This window comes from Lagopus muta, chromosome 3, assembly GCF_023343835.1.
Source record: "Lagopus muta isolate bLagMut1 chromosome 3, bLagMut1 primary, whole genome shotgun sequence".
Lineage (NCBI taxonomy): Eukaryota > Metazoa > Chordata > Aves > Galliformes > Phasianidae > Lagopus > Lagopus muta.
In genome coordinates this window covers 63,931,126-63,952,812 of record NC_064435.1, presented here as the reverse complement: position 1 = coordinate 63,952,812, position 21,687 = coordinate 63,931,126, and the positions used below count along the sequence as shown (strand labels likewise).

The 21,687-nt window shown below is 38.5% G+C and overlaps 1 protein-coding gene across 4 annotated transcripts in view; it reads right to left on the bottom strand.

The window, feature by feature from the left end:
• Positions 1–21,687, bottom strand: part of EPB41L4B (erythrocyte membrane protein band 4.1 like 4B) — a 168,546-nt gene that overhangs the window by 78,106 nt on the left and 68,753 nt on the right. For 3 of the 4 annotated variants that reach the window (XM_048940112.1, XM_048940113.1, XM_048940114.1), the window contains exons 4-15: positions 21,359–21,437; positions 18,085–18,129; positions 17,279–17,331; positions 13,013–13,133; positions 12,300–12,387; positions 11,099–11,187; positions 10,671–10,740; positions 10,333–10,502; positions 10,127–10,236; positions 8,769–8,799; positions 8,062–8,095; positions 6,932–6,999 (exon numbers count right to left, since the gene is read on the bottom strand). In XM_048940112.1, coding sequence (XP_048796069.1) covers positions 6,932–6,999; positions 8,062–8,095; positions 8,769–8,799; positions 10,127–10,236; positions 10,333–10,502; positions 10,671–10,740; positions 11,099–11,187; positions 12,300–12,387; positions 13,013–13,133; positions 17,279–17,331; positions 18,085–18,129; positions 21,359–21,437 — 958 coding nt within the window. Of the gene's footprint in view, positions 1–3,294; positions 4,804–6,931; positions 7,000–8,061; positions 8,096–8,768; positions 8,800–10,126; positions 10,237–10,332; positions 10,503–10,670; positions 10,741–11,098; positions 11,188–12,299; positions 12,388–13,012; positions 13,134–17,278; positions 17,332–18,084; positions 18,130–21,358; positions 21,438–21,687 lie in introns of those variants that run through there. The other variant, XM_048940115.1, reaches the window with a different exon arrangement.

Genomic DNA, 21,687 nt, shown 5'->3' with positions numbered 1-21,687 from the left:
TGCAGTGGCAATAAGAGAAATGGAACACAGTCAGAAAGGAGGCCTCGTTGGCCAGCCCCTTCCAAGTACAAGAATATATGAAAAACAAGGAGAACAACAGAAGCTGAATAAGGTCTTTCTCATTATCACACACTGCTTTATGACACAGGAGACAGACAGGTAGATAGGTGTGGTCTACAACTACCTTTTACGTTATACTTTCACTTATCTACTTCGGCATTGTTTTGGCTAACTATTCCTGCCTGTTCAGTGCCTGTTGAACAAAGGATTGATTGTGCTGCAGGCCCCTTCAGCACTCATGAGTATCAAATATAGCACGGTGCTTTTACAGGCTTTTGCAAATTGAACATAAAGTAGGAAAAAATATTCATTTCTTACAGGTTCAAAATCTCCATCCTCAGTATTGTAGCACAAGTGAAGCTGAGACACAGACTTCACTGGTAGAATGCTGTTTCAAGATGGCTCTCAGAGAAGATCCTTGGGTCTTAACACAGAAGCCAGAATCCTGGTGGATCTGTCCCTTCTCAAAATGCAGCACAGAGTCTGAGAATAATTTCAAGAAATACAATCCCTCTTTACATCCATTAATGCTAATTGGTCTGCAGCAGCTCTGTTTTGAAGTCTTAGCAATGCCCAGCTAGACCTGCAAGGACAGCACTCCTCACAAGACTGTTTTTCTCAGTTCTCTTTTGCCAGAGTAAGGCAGAAGATCAGCAGTCTTCCCAGAGATGTGATGTGTCAGGATAGGTGGATATCTTCAGTCCTTCCAGCTTGTCTGCCTGCTGGATACGCCAACCAGCGACTGGTGGAAAAGCTGAGTTGCCTTCTCCATTCCTTCAGATCTGCATCTTGCCAGCTTTGACAAGTGAGAAGCAAATGATCTTCAATTTTTGCCTGTCCTAGAAGTTCCCCAACTCCTTGTCAGCAGTGGAAGTTCCATTTTCAAAATTATTTGCAGGCTCTAGGTTCCTCTTAGGTAGAAGAGAGATTTTTCTGCCACGCTCATCCAGAATGAAGGAAAAATGACATTTTACATCAAGCACCCAGAATACACCATTTGGTTTTATCCACAACATGAGGAAGAAAACCCTCTTCTGGATGATTTGCATATGGGTTCACTGGCAAAATGTTCTGGAAGAACATGTTGATTCTTGCCCTTAAATGTGCAAACTTCAGATTGCCAGCTTTGGAAGTACCTTACAAAGCCCAATCCATTTGTTCTGTTTGCCTGTGACTCACATCAGCTAAAGAAAAATAGCTGAAAATGAAAGCGTAAAGGAAAAGCCCACGCTAAAACAATTTACTGAAAGTGACAACGCTTTCAGTATTGTATTTCAGTACCTTATTTTAGTAGTCAACACTGATCATTAATTTGCACACTAGGGTCTGGTTGGGGCTGAAGAGTGACGTATTTCAGCCCAAGTGACAGATGTGAAGTTGCCAGCTTTTCGATCCCCTCCCACAGCTCCTAAGGCAGAGCATGCAGGTTATGAAGCTGTAACTGGCCAAAAGCAATCTCAGTGTAAAACAGAATACTAGCCCTAAAAAATAATAAGCTCACTGGGAAAAGACTGGTTTACAGCTGTAGAAAATGCAGGAGAAACACAGAGATGGACCAGCAGGTACTCAGTTTCGATGTGCCAAACAATTCTCCAGCATGTGGAAGAATGCAGCCTTTTACACACTGCACTTCAGATCAGTCCAATTTCTGCAGTTCCTTGCACTGTACTCAAAGAATTTCCCCTGCTTAGATTACCCAAGGATAGCATTTATCACCTGTAATCAGATTACAGAAGAGTTTCTAAATGCATACTGGACTTGTAAAAAGATTTCGGACTTACACAAATGAACAGAATTCAGAACTGGGTGGGGAAAGTTTGTGCAAACAGTTCAGAGGGTGCTCCTGAGAACATGCTTCATTTGGATTCACGAAGTGATACTTCCTCCAGGCCATGCACAAGGCTTTTTAATTTTTTTTTTCCTTTAAGAGCAACTTCCCAGTACATTTACAATGCATACAAAATGTGTTGATTTATCTGTACCTGCAATGAACACGACATGCTCTTTTTATGTGTGTATGTGGCATTTCCTCCTAAGAAAAGACTAGTTATGATAATTCAGCACAAGGTGAAAACACTCACCTACTAGGGCAATTGAGTTTCTGTATTGGGTTTGGGCATCTATAAACCACCACTGGCTTCGTGTAGTAGCATGAATCTAAGACATACCATTGATTTATATCATTAGAACATCCCCAGTCTTTCATCTGCTCACTGCAGGGGCACCCACATCCATCCTTGTTCAGGTGGTGCATGAGTCAGATCAAGGTCAGCAAAAACAGAGAGAAATATCTCATTTTCCCAACCACATCCCCACAGATTTGTGACAAGAAGCCAATTCTGACCATAGCAAGGAAGGACAGAGCAATTCATCTGTTCTCACCTATCCGAATGCTCAGTGACATTTCGGTACAAAATCCTGCAGGCAGCAAGGAGGATGTGGAACGGAAAAGTGTAAGGAGACTGCAGAGTGCCTGAGCTCCTTCTTCAGAGAAGCAACTCAGATCAGAGCTTCCCTCGAGGTGGCATGCACCACATACAGAGCACAGAAGTCTCACAGGATGTTCTTCATCCATGAGCAGATCTCAGATCTCCTGCATGAAGCCTTTTAACACTCAAAGATTGGTTAGGGTCTGTGCTGTTTTTTCTTGAGATCCATCAGGAAGATCAGTACACCTCAGCAATAAACCAAGCTACAAATAAAAACACACGATGAGGAGGAATGCTGACAACAAACCGCACAGAATTTATGTGACGAAACCAATAACGTGTTATGAAGGTAGGCATGTGAATTGTGAAGCAACAGACGTTCCACCTAACTAACATGTATTCAAAACAAAACAAAAACACCCCCAAAAAACAGAAAAACTTCCTTCTCCAGAGGGCGTTGAGTGCAGCTAAACTAGGCTCTTGTTCCAACAGCTCCAGAAAGAAGTTTCTATTTCTTCCTTTCTCAAATAAAACACTGATGAAAAAGAGGAAGAACAGCACTGGGAAACTGAAGGCAGTCTCTATGATCTGAGACTTATTCTGGCACTGTTGCATTCCAGTGCACAATTGCTTTATTGTTTCCCCCCTCTTACCCCATAGACATTAGTAGCACAGACATTATCTGTAGCAACAGACACTACAGTGCAGCATTAGTAGGGCAACACAGGTACAAATCAGTGGTGTATCACATCTAACCCTCCCCATAAAGCTTTCAAAAATAAATAATGCATCATAACCAAAAGAAAAAGATTGAGAATTTTATTTGTACTTAGCACATACAGGAAAGATCAAAACAAATATTAAAAGACAGCATTTGTAAACAAATATACTTTACAAAAAGATATACACTATCAAATTTGCTCTGAAAAAAAATGCATGGTTATAGCTGTTTATAAATGTATATTTAATCAAAATCAAGTTTAAAAATTACTTCACTTTCAAATATCCCATATAAAGACTTATTCATTTCGACAACTTCAGAGAGACCACAGACGTAAAGCCAAGATAAACATGTGAGTGAAGATGGCACTGATTCCCAGTTAAAAAAAATAAATCGGCAAGTGATCAAAATGCCAGCCAGTCTATTTAAAGAACTAGGTTTGTAAAATATATATTCAACTCTTCAAATGTCTACCTTAAAAAAATAGAACTATTTTACTGGATCATCCTCCTCTTGTCCTGTGCAACCTACTGTAGGGAATCGGCTTTAGCAGAGGGCTGACTAGATGGCTTCCAGAGGTCCCTTCCAACCCCTACAATTCTGTGATTCAGTATGATAAGCTGTGGTCTTGAATCCATGCACTGAAGAGCTATCAGTAGGTAGCTTTATGCAATTGTGTCATTCATTTTTGTAGTCACATTAAAAATAACAAGACAGCAGCACCCTTACAGCAAGGATTCATTTTTAACATTCTTGCACGTATAGCAGCAGGTACGGTTTTGGGAGATGCCATTTATATAATCACTTAGTCAAAAAGTGAAAAACATGCTCTATAAACTTTATTACAGTGTTCTTTCCCAGTGTTCAGCAAGCACCTCTAATTCTGCTGTAGAATACAAAAATTAAAAGCAAAAGACACCCAAACCTACGACTACCTCAGCAGGCTCCCTTTGGTGGCGTGCCTTAAGTCATTTAACTGCCAGCATGAAATCTGATTTCTTTTTTTCTCCCTCCAGTCTCCTATTTGCACATCAACTAAAAGACAAAATTTTTCCAACTTCATCTATTAATTTGAGTCAAAAGAAACAAGATAATAAAAATCATCAAGGCTGTAATGGCTAACCTTCAACAGCAGACAGAGGATCACAGATTCAAAAAGTAATGTAGAATGTAAATCCCCAGAAATATTTCTGTTCCTGGGACACTGAAAATTCTTACCAGCTTTCACAAAGGCTTTTTCAGGATTTTTTTCTTTTTACAAAGACATGGAAAATACTTTTCCCAAGAATGTCCATGAACACTAAACAAGGATGGATGTACATAAAAAGATGTACGTAAAAAGACACACACTTCATTCACAATACACTTTGAACATACGGCAGACAGACAAGGACCATGGAATGCAATGATCGTCTAAGATGGCAGGTGAAATGAAGATGACTTTTTCAGAGAGTCGTCATGAGTTTATCTTGGTACACCATACTTTGGACTTCTCCTAAATTCTTCTGGTTCTGTTCTTGAATATATCGTAAATTGCTGTCCTCTCCACTTGTGGGGGGCTTCCAATATGGCCTGTCATCATGATAGGATGGCCTGTACCATTTGCACAGGCATTGGTTAGTGAGAGATGGAAGTAAACTTATGAGTGCTACACAGCAACATGAGTTCATCCAGCAAATGCTAAGCATACATACACTGTGATGGACAGCTACCACAAAGGGAAGAAAATGGTGACAGGTCTCATAAGAATCTATTGATGCAATTGGGAATCTTTAATTCACTTCAAAGGGCCTTGAATTAGAGCTAAGCCATTTAAAAATCTCTGTTCTCAAGTGCTGTGCACCAATGATCCTGAATCCCAGAGAGATGGTGGGGCCATAGGAAAGCATACATGAGTACAACAAACAAGTAAAATAAATCATGCAAAAAAGTTCAACTCATGAAAAAAATATCCCTAAGGACTAAAAAAATTTCAAAAGACAATTCTATTAAGAATGAAAATTGCTCTTCCATAAATATTGCCACTCACTCACCACTGGTGCAGTTAGTTATGCCAAAGCAGCCAGTAGAATACAGTCCATTCTGTTAAGATGAATACCTACAGCCTGCAGGTAGTACAGGTGTTTCCATAGGACTGTGTGCTGAAACTTGCAGAAGTTTGAAAATAACTTTTTTTCCTTGTTTGTTCATCACTTACTGGTACTATATATAAACTATATAAACTATAAAGAAATACATAAAAGCAGTACTGCATGTTCAGTGTCACTTCAACCTATAGCCCATTATAGACTTGCATGGCCAACAGAAAAAATCTCATGCATATGTGTTTTGATCTCAGATTCTGTCAAATGAATGAAACGTTCTAAAATAAGGCTAACCAAGATGTTAAATGTCCAGCTCCACTACTTTGACACTACATTAAAATAACTTGTAGCTTCCACTTTAACAACACATTTAAACATTTGTATTAAATTGGAAGAAAAATTGTAAGCACCTTTTCTAATGAGTTTACAGAAGAGTATTTAAGTATCCTTTTAGAATTGAAAGCCTAGATATGAAAATGTCATTGTTCATATTTCACTGGCCTTAATCTTCACCCTGGCAGCAGAGGTTGGAGAGGGGGGGGAGATTGTCTGCACACTTTATAGTACATTATTGTGTTTATTTCAATATTGCTTTGCTCCAAGGTTAACTATTTGGCTTTAAAACGCATCATGAGTGACGAAATCTTTAGGATTAAAAAAAGTAAAATAAAATTAGCAAAACCTCAAATGACTTATAAAATTATTAACTTCTCTCAATACTTCCTCTTTGGTAACGTAAAATTGGATATTGGATATTTACAATCACAAACAAAAGTCTGGACATGAAAACCCTAAAGCCAGGAAGGATCTTGAACACAGAGTACAGGCAGAATTAATTATTCAATTTAAACAGTCTTCTGTTTCTGGCCTAATTTTCATGTATGCTTTACTGTTTTATACCAGGAATTCTGGGATGACAATGAGCATGCCTGCTTCTCTGCCTAATAAGTACTTGCCTTTTTCCTACGTTCTCAGATTCAAACTCAAGCTAAATTGCCTTTTTATCCATTTTAAGCTCATCGCTTCCAGAGCCCACCACACCAAGAACAAAGTCTAGCTATCTGATGTAAGCATACAGAAATTAAAAGGTAAAATCAACAGAAGTAAAGATTAGGCTGTTGGTACTTTCAGTCAAGATGGTAATTATTTGCCAAAAATATCCTGAGCAGCGTAGAAAGGTTATTCTTTATTAGGACAAAATAGCAGCTAAATTTTATCACGTGTATGTGCACAGACACATATCAGCTGTGTCTCCACCTGTGCATTCCACCAAGATGGTTCAAGCCTAAATTGAATTTCTTCCAAAATTTATTTTCACTTCATTTCTCCCATTAGTAGTTTGCCACAAGGTAACACAACAGGAATATTTTTGTGATATAGTTCTAAGAAATTCAAAGTTCTAAAATAACTGAACTAGTATCAGTAGAGAGTCTGATATTATTCCATGTACACATTATTTTTCCATGTATATTTCAGCAAAAAATGAAAAAAAGTTCTGTAATGCAAGAAGCTGTTCACTCATTTATATTTCTAATTCCTATTTGCTTTTCACATGCAAAAAATCACCTGATGTGTCCACCAAAGCTTCATACTGATAGATTAAGAAAGAAGTAATCTTTTCCATGAAGGTTGCTTACCTTACATTCACAGGTGTATGTGGGTGCCAGTGTGGCTGAGCAGGATGTATATTAGGATGATACTGTGGCTGCAAGTGAAAACATTAAACCTGGTTAATAAAACCATGTAAAAACTCCTTGATAATTTCAACTTCCTATTTTTTCTGGAATCATGAGGAATATGCTAGTTGTGAGCCCTAAAAAACCCACTCTTTCAGACCTTCTTCCATGCCATTTAGCACACGTACAAGACCTCTCAATGATAAGCTTGCTTATTAGGACATACTCATGGACAAATGCAAAGAAAATTGGTTTTCTGTTTGAGCGACAACCTGGCACAACCAGTGCTTCTCATAGAAAACACATCAGTATGCTCAGCTTTAATCAAAGGTGGAGAGTGAGAAAGGTTATTACAGTGGATGCCTTCAGAAGGTCACCTATCATTGGCGACAGCATTTCTCTCTCATACCCATGAAGTCTTAAAGAGAAACAATGAAATAAAATCACTGGTGAGGCTTTTAATAAAAACAAGCATTCCATTCTCATGCACGCACTCAGTTTGAATGAAAGCATGGCTTGCTTTCTTAGTAGTATGGATTATTATCGCAGATAAAGACTGGGTAAGGTTTTTCCATCAAAGCTTATAAAGGAGGTTGTTTAAAAAAATACAAAAGAACAATCAACAACAATAAAACACACACACAGAAAAACACCAGCACAAACATCTGACCAGCAATGAACTCATCAAGTGTTGTTATGGAGGAGATAATCACAACTCTGAACTTGTGAGAGCTCCTCTAGTGTCAGATACTGTTCTACACAAAAGTGCTGCTCACAAAGCAGTCTGCAAGAGTGCATCATACACAGTCCCATAGTCCTTAACCCGTGATCTCACAGGAAGGAAAACAAAAGAGGATGACAAACTGAATGTATTCAGCATGCAGAGTATCCAAAAAGACAAGGGAAGCAAGATAGAAAAGTCCCTTCACTTTATCTGGAACTCCCAATCTAACGCTGCAAATTTATGAACCCACTCCAGTGGAAGGAAAGGGAGAAAAGCAACTGTCATAATTGTAGACCAGAGAAATTATTTGCCACTAAGTAAGAGCACTTTAAAAGTAAATACTTCCCTCAACAATATTTATGCTTACCTGGTAGTTGTGCACTTCAGGAGTATTTTTAGCACTGAAGGAGAAGAAAAAAAAAAAGCTTTTATGTAATAAATACTGACAAAACCCAAAGGTACACAGAAAAATTCATTTTCTTAAAACACTATAGGCTTCATTCTATAAGTGTCCAATGGAAGACCTGTTCCTGTTAGAATCCAACAAAATCTACTTAAGTGCAGTCAGTTACAAGAATAAGGATTCTGAGCAACTGAGGAACCATTATTCTTATTTGCAATTCATTCAGTTGCACAGCCAAAACAGTTTACTTGCACAAACAAGTTAGTACTTTTTATAAAAATATCCACGTAGCAATTTCCTATACCTCTGGGCTCTACTCTTCAAAGAAGTACTACAGTGAAGTAAAATTAGGACATCAGTAGTTTATCCAGGATATAAACCACAGCAACAAGAACAAATAATGCTAGATGAATTAGAATAACAGCAATGAGCAGAAAGGAAATATGCTTTATTTTAATCTGATCTCAAACAGAAACATCTTAACAATGAAAGCACAAAGTCTCACAGTCTGTCCCCAAGGAGAATCTGGTGTGGCATAATGACAGATTCCCAAGCAATTTTTCCTACACCAGAGAATGAGAGTCAACAAATCCTGGTGCACAACTGCTCTTCAGGATCCCTTGACTTACAACAGTTACTGATAGGTAGAGAGAACTTGAAGAATCACTTACCACAGTTGTGCTGCTTTCACAGGATTGTTTGCTTAAAAACAAACAAACAAAAAAAACCACCATTAGACCTGTGAAACATCACTCATTTTACAGTTATCATCATTGGGGTGTTATACCACTGCTAAAGTGAATCCTTGTACAGACATCTGTACAAACGTGTCAGAATCCAAGCACAGTCCTGTATGAGGCAGACACAAATTTCCCTTCGTTTCTGCAAGAGTCAAGATCCATCAAAGATAACTGCAGAATACTATTCTTCCCCAGCAGCCAGAAGGAAGGACTTCAGGCAGAGCGAGTTCGGCACAACCAGATCACCAGTTCTCTCCATTTGCTATAGCTACTACGTCAGTAACATTGAGTCCTTTGGAAATCAAAAGCTACTTTCCATAATGATTTTGCATCTCAGAGTTCAAAGTATTCTTGAAATTGGTAACAAACTGTGTGTTACTACAATGAAAAATAAGCTACCAGCCAGGAATACGGGGAAACATCAATCAATCTTCAGGAACAAAATCTTGGACTGTGCTTTGGAGAGGCTACACAAATGGTGAAGAAGCCAATAGAATAGCTGGGATGTATTATTTCTTTTTCCTGACATACCGTATTTTCAGAAAGAGCAATGAAAAACCGCTAATTGAAATAACTGAAAATCCATGACTGTGCTGAATGCAGAAAGTGGATTACAGACTTAATCAGACACTGTAAAAGTACAAGCAGAGTGACTGAGCTAGGACAGAATCCAATGCTTGTGGGCTACGACTAGGAAAAGAGATGTGTGACAGAATAATCTAAAACGAGTTTTTGCATGAACTTAAACATTCTGTCAGCATCTCAGGATGGAGATCATCTGGGTAAGGCAGAAGTTCTGCCCAGCTGCTACGCACAGAGAACTGGAATGACCATAAGCCACACTCTCTCTTCATCCCACCTCACAGACATAAGCCATTGTATGGAAACACTGCAACGCAAGGCCTGACAGATCCCACTGTTACAAAACGTTTAAAATAATCTTACATTCCACTTAAGAAACCATCTATACTTATCACATAAGTATTATTTGATATATGAGAGTAAATATCTCACAAATACAGTGCATGTCTGTAAATGAGAGATGAAGAAGGGAGGTGGGGGCTTACAGCTTCTAGAGAGCATGCCTACTTACTGTCCTTTTCCCCCCTCGGTACACGAGAAGGTAGAAATAAAAGTGCCCCTGTAACACCACAAAGACTTTTAATGGACCTGAGGTTCACGTTCCAGGAATACATAGGAATCCAAAGACATCCTAAGGGAATATCAGCTCATTCTGTTCCAGACAGCAACTACTGCATGAACAGTTCAGTGACCACACATACACTTGCCTTTAAATGTTGAATGCCTTCGAGAAGGATATCGCTTGCTGGGCCGTCTTTCAAACGTACTAGTTCTGCGTAATCTTGTCCCATGTGTTGCTTGATACTCTGTCCGTCCACTTGAAATACAAAAATAAAGTTAACTGCTGTCTTTTGCTGAATGCTGTATCTCCTCCTCTGTAAAACTAGCATCTTGCTGTTACTTCACTAAATACCTGAATCTGAAGCGTGATCCCAGCCTTATGAAGTCAGATCTACTAGATTTACTGTTTGCTGGGGCTCGCAGTCTGAAGAAAGCATGATGTTCCACTGCACATTTCCACAAATGTTTGCACGTTTTGGCACTGTCTAATCGGAAAACAAATGTGTGCTCTTGCTCTCTGCCCTAAATGCAGAAACAAAAGCTTTAGAAGTTGGCATGCACGATATTAGTTATTGTCCATGGCAAAAAATACAGCCCAATCCAACACTGTGCTGAGCCTCTTGTGCTCTTTTCAGTCAAAACACACTCTGCACGTTGTTGGACCAGGCCAAAGAAAGGGCAGAAAGTTACCTGTTCATCATCTTCCACGACCACTAGTGTTAGTTTGCTCTTTTTAAAGTCCATTTTTGTGATTTTAGGCCTGAACGTATAGGAAGCAAACAGAAAATTAATGGAAAAACTGCATTTTGTACTCTAGGACAATTCCCCAAAACATATCATATCAGGGATTTGCAATCCCAAAACACTTCAGAAATTATACTTTTGGTTATGATTTTAATATAATTCCCTGGAAATGTAGCAATATTTCATTTATTTATTTATTTATTTGTTTTTAAAACCACATTTGCCACCAGTACTTCCAACCAAACCATTTTACCTTTGGACCTATTTTAAACTGGTAGATTCAATCTGCATTACAAAACACAGGAAAGCAGATAGATTTCTGCATTTTAACAAAAGAAATATATGTATATTTATATAAAAGAAAAGCAGATTACCAAAAGAATAAGCCTATTTTATTTGCTCCTTCAAAGATCAATATGCCCGTTGGTGTCAGTCCAAGAGCATATTCACAACCATCTCTTCCCTACAAGCAAGCAAAGAACCAATAATTAATACGCAATTAGTAGCATAAATCTTATACACACTGTATCAAAATCCATTGGTTTTAATCTATACAACAAGGTTTGCATCTGTTATCATTACAGAGAATAAGAATATGCATCTGTAGTGGGTGTAAATCAAAGGGTTCTGGCACCTGAGGGCTGCAGAGCACCCTTTGTGGGAGGAGGCCATATGCTGTCTCAGGCAGCTTTGATACCTGAGGAGCTCAAACATGACACCTAAGGAGCTTTTAAATGCACTTATTTAAGAGCAAGCAATAGCTGCCAGGAGAAGTAGATACAAAAGAAAAAAAAAATCATGAACACTGGATAAGTCATGTGGAAAGAGACTAGGCTCAAGATGCACTCTTTGGAAGAGCCTGACCACACAGAAGGGTGAACTTCTGACAGATCATAGCCTCTGGACATCTCTTAGCAAGACAGGGACTACTCTGGGGGACTGTGGCCACACAAGGACAAGGACAACCTTGAGGCACCATGGCCTATGGACACTCCACACGGGATGAGGGACAGCCCTAATGGACTGCAGCTCACAAAGAACGCATCCCAGGTTGTCACACACAGTCACAGAATTAGGGGTTGGAAGAGATTCCTGGAGATCATCTAGACCAATCCCCTCCAAGGGATGGCCCTGAGGTAATGAAAGCCTGTGGGCAACCCTCACAGCAGCAAGCATACATCAGCAGTGGAGAATGAGGAAGAAGCAGGAAGCAGCACAAAGAAACTGTTATACAGATGATCCCAGCCTTGTGACCTGAACTGGGAGGGACTGACTATAACCTGCAGGAAAAACAAGGGGAGTTGACACTAGGAAGAGGGGAGAACATATGCTAGACTGAAGGCATGCTAAGCCTAAGGAATAGGGAGGGAAGGTGATGGTGTTTCTATCAATGCTTGTTTTATTGTCTTCTTTTTTTCTCCTCAGTAACCAAACTGGTAATTAAAAGTTTGTGTTAATTGACAGTATATTAAATTAAGTTACATTCCCAGAGTTTACTATGTTTTGTCTGAGACAGCACCTCCCTTTAATCTTCTGACCCCATCTTAATAAAACAAAGTACAACATGTACCTTACCTTAACTACATGCATATCTACACCGTACATTTCTAGCCATTTGGCTTTGTTCAAGTAGCACAGTTCAGCCTGTGCTGGACTCTTTCCCCTAAGAACATAAAGATTATTTTAGATTACAGTACAAAATTTTTTCCTGTTATAGAAATAAATTTCTTTTCCCTACCCCCTTGTCTTTGAACACTCAGTCTTACTGACATTAAAGGAATTTCAAACTTGGCTTATGCTTTTACCCTATTCCCTTTAAATGAAAATTAATCAGAGTGATAAAAACTTAGAAAGGTTTACAATTGCCAATACGCAGGAGAATTCAGCTAACGTTTACCAAGATGTACTGTATTTATTAAAACGAAAGAAAAAGTTTTTAGAACTCCCCTGAACATAAAACTTTGAGAGTGCATGCATGAAAGAGAATTGTTTCTGACAGCACCAAATTAAAAAAAAGAAAAAAAAAAGAAAAAAAAAAACCAACAGAATCAGACAGCATACACTGTTACAGAACAATGAAAAGACAAACCCTAACTCCACCAACCTTCTATAAGCTGAATCTATTTCTTTCTGCGGATGGGGAAGAGGTTTCTGTCTAGTATACAGTTTCAATTCTCAAGCACAGTTGCTGCTTTATGTTTGCTAAAGGGGCACTTACTGACATAGTTGACTTTGGAAGAAAGGAAAACAACCTATTGCTAGATGCCATTCCCACACAAGTACCCTACCTGCACTCCTTCCATTTCTGGAAGATGTCAAATTCCATTGCTTCAGTCTGGTTTGGTGCAAATCGGAATTCAGACACAAGTTCTGGTGTATGCTCTGGGTGTTCACACTCTCCCAGTTCAGCTGAAATTAATCATTTGGAAAGTTAAAAACAAAGATCACCATACGTTGTACAAGAATATGCTTCTGCTGATGCTGTAAATTAAAAACAAACAAAAAACCATCTCAAAATCAAAACACTTTCTAACATTTAAGAGCTGCTGCCATTTCTCTGGATTTTGAAGTACTTAAAGGTAATTAAGTTACTCTTAAAATCAAAATATCAATACACTACTATTTCAGAGGAGGTTACTTTGAAGTCTTTTCTCACTATAATGAGGTCATACTTTTCATTCCAAGACATTCTATAGCTTGCTTTCTTACATTACTGTAGGAGTCCAAACGGTAAGATAATATCTAGTCTTAAGAAATCAGTGATAAAGTTTTTGTTTGCTTTATATCATCATGACGGTGTAATATTCAAATTAAGCTATTTTTTAAGGAAAGAAATGGTGAAGCATCAACATAACTGAAGTATCACTTCCTGTTCACTTGTTTAGGAACTGCAACAATTTTTTCTAGGAGCTGCGCACTTGTAAACTCTACTGAGCTCAGCAAGAAATGCAAGTGTGGAGGTAAGCTTTGCTCCTAGAACCTGTAAGGTACATAAAGAGGCTGTAACGTCACTGCTTCAGGTCTGAGACACAAACATCAACAGTAAATGTATTTTTCAGCATGGAATCACAGAATCACAAAATGGCCCGGGTTGGAACGGACCTTAAGGACTATGAAGCTCCAACCTCTCTGCCACATGCAGGGCCACCAACCTCCCCATTTAATACTAGACCAGGCTGCCCAGGGCCCCATCCAATCTGGCCTTGAACACCTCTAGGGATGGGGCATCCACAACCTCTCTAGGCAGCCTGTTCCAGCACCTCACCACTCTCTCTGTAAAGAATTTCAACCTATATCTTCTCCCTTTCAACTTAAAACCATCTTCCCTTGTCCTGCCATTATCTACCCTTTGAAAGAGTTGACTCCGCACCTTTTTATAGTCTCCCTTTAAGTACTGTAAGGCTGCAATGAGGTCACCCCGCAGCCTTCTCTTTTACAGGCTGAACAAGCCCAGCTCCCTCAGCCTATAATTACTGTGTCACCTGCATGTGTTGTGATTCCAAACCAGTGCTTTGGAAGTCAGTGTCTCTTTACTGTTACTACTACAAGGAAGAAGATAGAGGAAAATGAAAGCTTTTGAAGGAAACAGTTTTGTTGCTTCAGGGCAGTTTTACACATAACTGCTGCAAAAATTCATAATCAAGATTCATAAATCATTAATTCACTCCCAGTCTTCAAAGATGCCAAGCAGGTTATATTAAAACATAATAAGTTACTTTCAGAATGCAATCCGTTAACTACTGTCTTGCAGAATTTTTCTTTTTTTTTTTTTTTTTTTTTTTTTTTTTTTTTTTTTTCTTCAACAGTATTCTGCAATGGTAAGCTACAATATTCTTAGCTGTACATCTTCAACAGAGATACCTTTGTTCTGCTGCTGTTTCATCTAATTTGGGAGCCTATTTAACAGTTGTTGCTAAGAAATACTGGCAGTCCAGTCTCCAGAATGTAAGAGGGGAACTACAATAAACACATTGGTAAGGAGGACTTTAGGGGGAAAACCAACCAACCAAACAAAATAACAAAAACTAGCTAGCAAAAGCCTGTCTGGCTCTGGAGGTCCTGGTGGATGATAAATTCAGTGAGTGAACAGAACACTAATAGAGTAAATAAAGTCAACAAGATTTTGGGTTGCATCAGCAGAAGGCATCACCAGCAGAGATAAAGGAGCGATTACCAAGCTCTACTCAACATTTATCAGGCCACACCTAGAACACTGTGCTCTATTTTTGTCCCCACTATACAAAAAAAGATACGGACAGGCTGGAGAAGATCCAAAGAACAACGAATAAGATGATCAAAGAATTGGAAAGCCTGCCCCAGCAAAGGCTGGGGAAACTGGGGGTCTTTCAATTTTAAATTGAAAACTGGAGGTGCGAGAAAATGTTCTCCTTAGAGTTTATTTAGTACTTTCTGAAGTAGATGTGCTTAAATACAAAAACCATTCATGACTAATGAGGTAGTTAGAAACTTATTCTACCAATGATGATTCAAGTTTCTTTGACTATAATTGCTATGTGGATAACCATATATAGCCCTGGAATGGGCTGCCCAGGGAGGTGGTGGAATCACCGACTGTGGAGACGTTCAAGGAATGTTTGGATTTTGTGTTGAGGGACGTGGTTTAGCGAGATGGTTGGACTGGATGATCTTGAAGGTCTTTTCCAACTTTGGTGATTCTGTGATTAAGTGAAGCATGCGAGTATGAATCTGCTTCACAAATTATGCCATACTGCAAACTGACATTGTCTTGTAGAGAATTCCTTCACAGGATAGGCAACAAAACAATTTATGTTTGAAAAATGGTTCATACAGCAACCTATGAAGCTGTTGTTTGAGACAAAGAAAGAACTAAAGTAACAGAACGATCTCCTTTATGAAGAAAACATAATGAAGTTCAAAGCTGTCCCGTAAAGAGAAAAAGCCTTTCTTTCAGAGAGTTTAGGGCTCCAATTTCTGAATAGCTTTTTAGCTTTTTCCTCAATTTAAGGAAAGCCACACTAGGAGAAGATCAGATTTTTTTATGGTAAGGGTAACCTAGGAGGACAGAATAACCACTTGACATTTCTTTAAACTATTCTGCTTAATTAAAAGCTTCCAATATCAATAAAAATGTAATACATGTTACACAGAAATGTTAATTACAGCATATGCCAGCAGAGAAAATAAATTTGTTGCAATAGCTAAAATATTTTCAGAGAAATGTATTGCAATGATGTTGAAATAGAGAAAACAAACAGCAGAAAAGTATAAAAACACCAACAAAATTTAGGTACGTTCCCACAAACAGTGCCAAGAAGTATTAGTTTTGATGCCTAATTAGAGACATTATAAATACCTATATTCCACAAATGGATGATTAATGGCTCCTTATTACATTTACATAGTAATCACAGGTGATAATTACTATCCAAAATGTTGAGGCATCAAGCTATTTATTCTCTGCTTGGTTCTCCTTGCTTAGACCTGGGGTGAGTTTACCACTGTTTTTATCCGTGAAAATGGAAGCAATAAATCAAACATGGGCTGCCAGATTTTCTCCATCTCAAAAACACACACAGAGTTTGCCTGCAGTACTTCTTTGCACACCTAACAATCAGAGCTGTCCCAGACAGGTTCAAATGGAAACCAAGACATAAGCCACTGGAGTAAGATTTACACCTGTTGCTGTCTGGAAATGAATTCCCAGTTTTAACTGTTGAGTCTGTCTAGAACCAGTGAGTTACCTTCATTGCTATATGAAACTAAGAGGCTCTGCCTCAGAACTCCATATGTCATTGCCAGCCACCAGCAGTACAAGAACAGTATTTTTCACTTCAATTCATTTTGCTGCTTATACGCCTAGAACGATCCAGATCACAACACTTTATTTTAGAAAAAAATGAATTCTGAGTTTCATTATGCAAGTTTCCTCTCTAACTGCATAACAAATAACCAGAAACAGAGTATTTATAAAAATGTGTTTCACTATCGTAGGAAAAAAATCTTGTAGTCCTTGCTTCTGTCACAGAAGTAATTTTAGTTCTCACCCTTCCATAATACTCTCTCCAGTATGCGCCATTCCCTCCCTTGTGCTATAACCATCTCCTGTTCCACATACTGCAGAGGACTTCTTTTAAGTACTGGTCAGGCAATAGGAAGCCCATGTTCAAGACCAGACCTGCAAGGACCAGCATACCATAAAGTGTATGCTGACAGGCCAGCTTCTCTTCAGGCTGAACAGGTAACAACACTGTGCACACACCACACCTTCTCCACCGCTAGGAAACTATTTGAGTTTCTAACTCCCTGCTCAAACTCACCAAGTTTCCATGAAATCTTTGCTCATGCCTTTGAGGCTACTTCCCCAAGACGTGCTAACCTGGGCTAATAGAGCTCAGAAGTTATGAACTGAAAGAATGCACTAAAGAGATGCCCCTGAAATTCTTCTCCTCGAGTAAAGGAACGCCATCGAAATGCTGTCAATGAAAACTCATTAGTAACAAAGACTGAAAAGAAAACCAGCAAGTGAGCGTTTTAAATATGTTAAGACAAATCCCTTAGAAAAGATTGCATACCTTGAAGACACAGAGCTGCTAGTTCAACAGCCGTTTCATAAGGGCATTTCAGTCTTAAAAACAAAAGAAACAAAAAAAAAAACAAGCTATAAAAATAATGTATTTTAATTTTCCATGACTTCTTGCTACTTAAAGGTACTCAGAGATGAATTGAACACATTAACTTTCACTAGAACACTGAAACCACAAACCACTAGTGATATAGATAATCTAAGATTAATTTTACTTGCATGTGATTATTCTCTCATTTAGTACATTCTCAATAGGATGAAACACATATGATCAATCATAAAGCAAGCTTGAACTAATAAAAGGCAACCATGTTGTTTTTATTATTTTTTAATTAAAAACAATATAGATCAGATATGAATTTATTGGCCAGGGTGCAACTGTAAGCATACAAAAATTTATTTTGAAGACTTCTCTTGCACAAGGAGTGTTGCACTTCATCTTTTCCTCCTCTTGTTACCTGTCAGACTGAAAAATATGGCAAGCTAAAGACACGGAAGTCAGGACAGGCTTTGTCCTCTTCATACATTTCTGTCAGCTAGTCAATCCCTAAAAGATTTTTACCCATTTTATTTTTCAGTAATATAGTCATAATGCACATGTTATATGTTTCTGTATTCTAAAGGAGGAAATGCATATGGATCTCCACACCTTGTTTACAACCTGTGCAAGAACACCACAAAGAACAAGAAAGATCAAACAGTTAAAGAAAAAATTCAAATCACCAAGAGATTAACTAAAGATCACTAAGAGATGAATATTTCAAATTACAGCTGCAACAGCAGAGAGGTACTTACTTCCCTGAAAGAATGTCTTGTCGGAGCTGTAATACAAACAGGTACCTGACAAATAAAAACATAAAGTCAAAAGTAAAATCCTAGTGCAGTCTTTCCAGCACCAGAGTCAGGAAAAATATCCCAACTCACTAAATAGTCACTTATAGATAACAGTCACTTAAATAGACACTTTATTTTCTCTTAAATGAAAAGGGTCTTTGGGGTCACTTGGATGTACCTTACCACCTTCAAAGTTCCCCTAACTTTCACCATAATCAGAAAGTAGTGACCATTCTTCACCTACTGCTTGCACCCAGGACACTGGGTTCAAGGCAATTCTGTTTAGGTAGCAATGAAACACTGCCCCACTACGAGCACACAACAGGGCTATCTAAAACTTATCGACACACTGACATTTTTCTGAACTAGGTGTTGCCCAATTCAGGCAAACTCAGAACTATGGGACACAAACAACGGCCAGACTTTCAGTGCTACCTCCTCAGTAAGAGATACAGAACATGGAAGAAGTTCAAGCAGAGCAAAAGGAAAAGTTCAGACTGTACTTCCACTTTAAATACTAGAAAAGTTCTGAATAAGAGAAATGTGAATTCCACAGAGCCCACAGGTTTATTTATGTTATAAGTAGGTATTTACAGCCTGCGAACAGCAGTTTTTTAAGCTCCTGTTAATCTTCAGCTCTAGGCATGCTTCATGTTTCACAGCCACTCAGAGCTTAGGTATGAGGCATGCAGAAGTGCTTCAGGCCATGCAAGAACTCTGTACAGGACAGGATGGCACAAGCAGGCTCTGCACTGCACTGGAAACTGAGGGGTGGAGCTTGCCATGAGTGAATCAAGAGAAGAGAGCATGAAGCACTGCTGACAGTCAACCAAGCAGATGCAAACCTATCTTCATAAAAGATGCTAGAAAGACAACATGCTTTGCATCACGGGAGACGTGCTGTTAAGGGGATGAAGAACGTGCAGCTGGAATCAGGAAGGAGGATAAAACTGAAAAGTAAGATTAAAAATAATTCTTGACGTAAAGTGAGATTTATCCACATTAGTTCCATGTCACACGTCTAATTCACATACTTGGCTAATATCTGACTTGCCAATCAAATCTGGATATGTGCACACACAGATTAAAGACAGACAAGTATGTTTCCTGCTCTTATTTTTTTTCCCTGATGATTCGCAATCCTATGAACTTATCTAATTTTGCAATAAAAATCTGAGCAGTAGTTCTCTCAGTGCCAACTTGCCTATAGAGCGCTGCAGCTCTGCACTGCTGGGGATGGCTTACTTTTGCTTCTGCATGCCAACAGACAAGCATTTGCATTTCAATTATTGATATTCCAAATCAGCAGAATACCTTAAAATTCTCCACAAAACACATGTACAGACAGGTTCCTCTGTTGTTTTTCAACGTTAACTTAATCAAGGTCCCACAAAAGTGACAACAGATGTCTTCCAAAATGTACTGGGCTTCAGTTGCGTTTTCAAATCAGAAAAGGACAGAGTGGGTGAAGGGTTTCAACACTTCTCCATTACCGTGCTAATTATGAAAATGTGATGTTTACAGCTTCACTAGGAACTGGTGCCTATTGAAAAACCAGTCTGCACAAGGAATCTCCAACAACTCCTCTCCCTCCCCAACCAGGCCATTTATGATTATTGGTAATGAACATTTTTCCTCCTCCTCTTACTCTGGCTTGGAATAATTCTGAGTATACAGTTGTTAATCTTTACTTTTTACTCCACGTGGTACATAGAAAATATGAGCCAATCAACATAAGGATTCTTAAAAAAAATAATAATTAAGAAAACCAGCACCCAAAATTACTTCTTCCCCAATATGAATGAACAGTGATCCAAATCTTCAACTCATTTTCATTTTTCTTCCACAGTTTCACTATGGTTTTCTGTCAAATTTATAATTAAAAAAAAATAATCATAGCACTGAAAATTTAGCTAATTGAAGTGCTGGTCTAATTAAAACAGTCTTCAGAAATGCTACAACTTTCAGTAATAATTAGATCACAGAGCAGCAGAGGTTAATACTTGCAGAGGAAATGTCTTACTTGATCACAGCAGTGATCACATAGCTCCGAAACCCACATCTTACAGTGACTAGGATCATATGCTCCAGAGGATTATGAAAGAAATCTTGTGGTAGACAGTAATGGGATAATTTGACTGCAGGGGAAATGTAATACTTGTCAGATGTACCCTGATATATGAAGACATATCAATTTTGAGAAAATACATATTATTCCTACTAACTTAACTGCATTTTCTCATTAGAGAGGCCCAAAAGTCATCTTGGTTTTTGAACAAAGATCTTATACTCAATTATGTAACTGGCAGGGAGTACTATGAGTTAATTATGTAACGTATATGAATACGGCCTTCTATTGGATTAATGCTGCTGCACTAAATTGATAATGCATACTAGGGCCTACATTGCAGTCTCATAATAAGGTGGTGATGATTAGCTCTTTGATCTTCTTGTCTGAGACTGCGGAAAAAGAACATGGTCGATAGAGCAGACAGGAAAGGAGACAACAGATGTAGGCCTGTAGACCTGAGTTTCATATAAACATCGCAGGCACATGAACTAAACAATCAACAATCTTTACACATCTTAGTCTGATTGGAACGATGGTAATTTTTGCCAAGAAAAGTAGAAGATACTGAAAATGCCCCCAGTGTGAGAAAGATTGTAAAGGAACATTAAGAAAGATGATTACCATAGAAAGAAGACAAAGAAATCAGCTACAGAATCAGCTACCCTCTCTCCAGTTGTGCCTTTCCCAATTTTCAGAGTATCCTCTAGATCACCCCAGAATGCTATGAACCAAGCAAGGGATAACTCTCAGGGCCAAGAAAACAGCCCCTGAGATCAAAGCAAAAGATTGCTACCTATTTTAAAAAATCTTTACACAATGTAGACTTCATATACCTTCTGCCCCACAAAGAATTTGTGGGAAAGTGATTCAACCAGCCAACCAGCCAACTCAAGTCATCTATTTCACTTTTCTTCACTAACCTCAGACTTGCTACCACATCTTTTACAGGCTAAGATACTTGGAGGGGTCCTCAGATGTATTTTGGCAGCAAATAAAAAAAAAAAGAAGACATCTCTCTAATAGCAGGAGAACAGCCAGGAAGTCAGACAAAATGACTACTCTTGGTAAGAAAGCTCAAATTGCTGCCTTAATGGGCTCCCATGTATTTTAGATACCTAATTTACCCTTCTGCCAGTCACTCATCGAACCATGCATAGAACCTACCTTGTAAACTCCTCATGAAGGTTGTTCGGTTCTGATGAATAGTATTTAATTCGAAAATGCAACGTGTACGGAGGTCCAACTGTATATGCAGAGATTTTAAAAGGAGAAAAAAAAACAAAAGTTTACGCTACTGAAGTTTTGCTAAAGCTGAACAACCACCACCACCCCACAACCAAAGAAACCCAAAATGAAGTATGCTTTTAAATTCTTCAGAAAAGAGAACCAAGTATTTAATGTGATAAAATTTTACAAGACATGCAATGCTAATTACAGAAATGTAGATGCCTACCACACCTTAAGATACCTTAATCATTACTTAATAAAAAAAA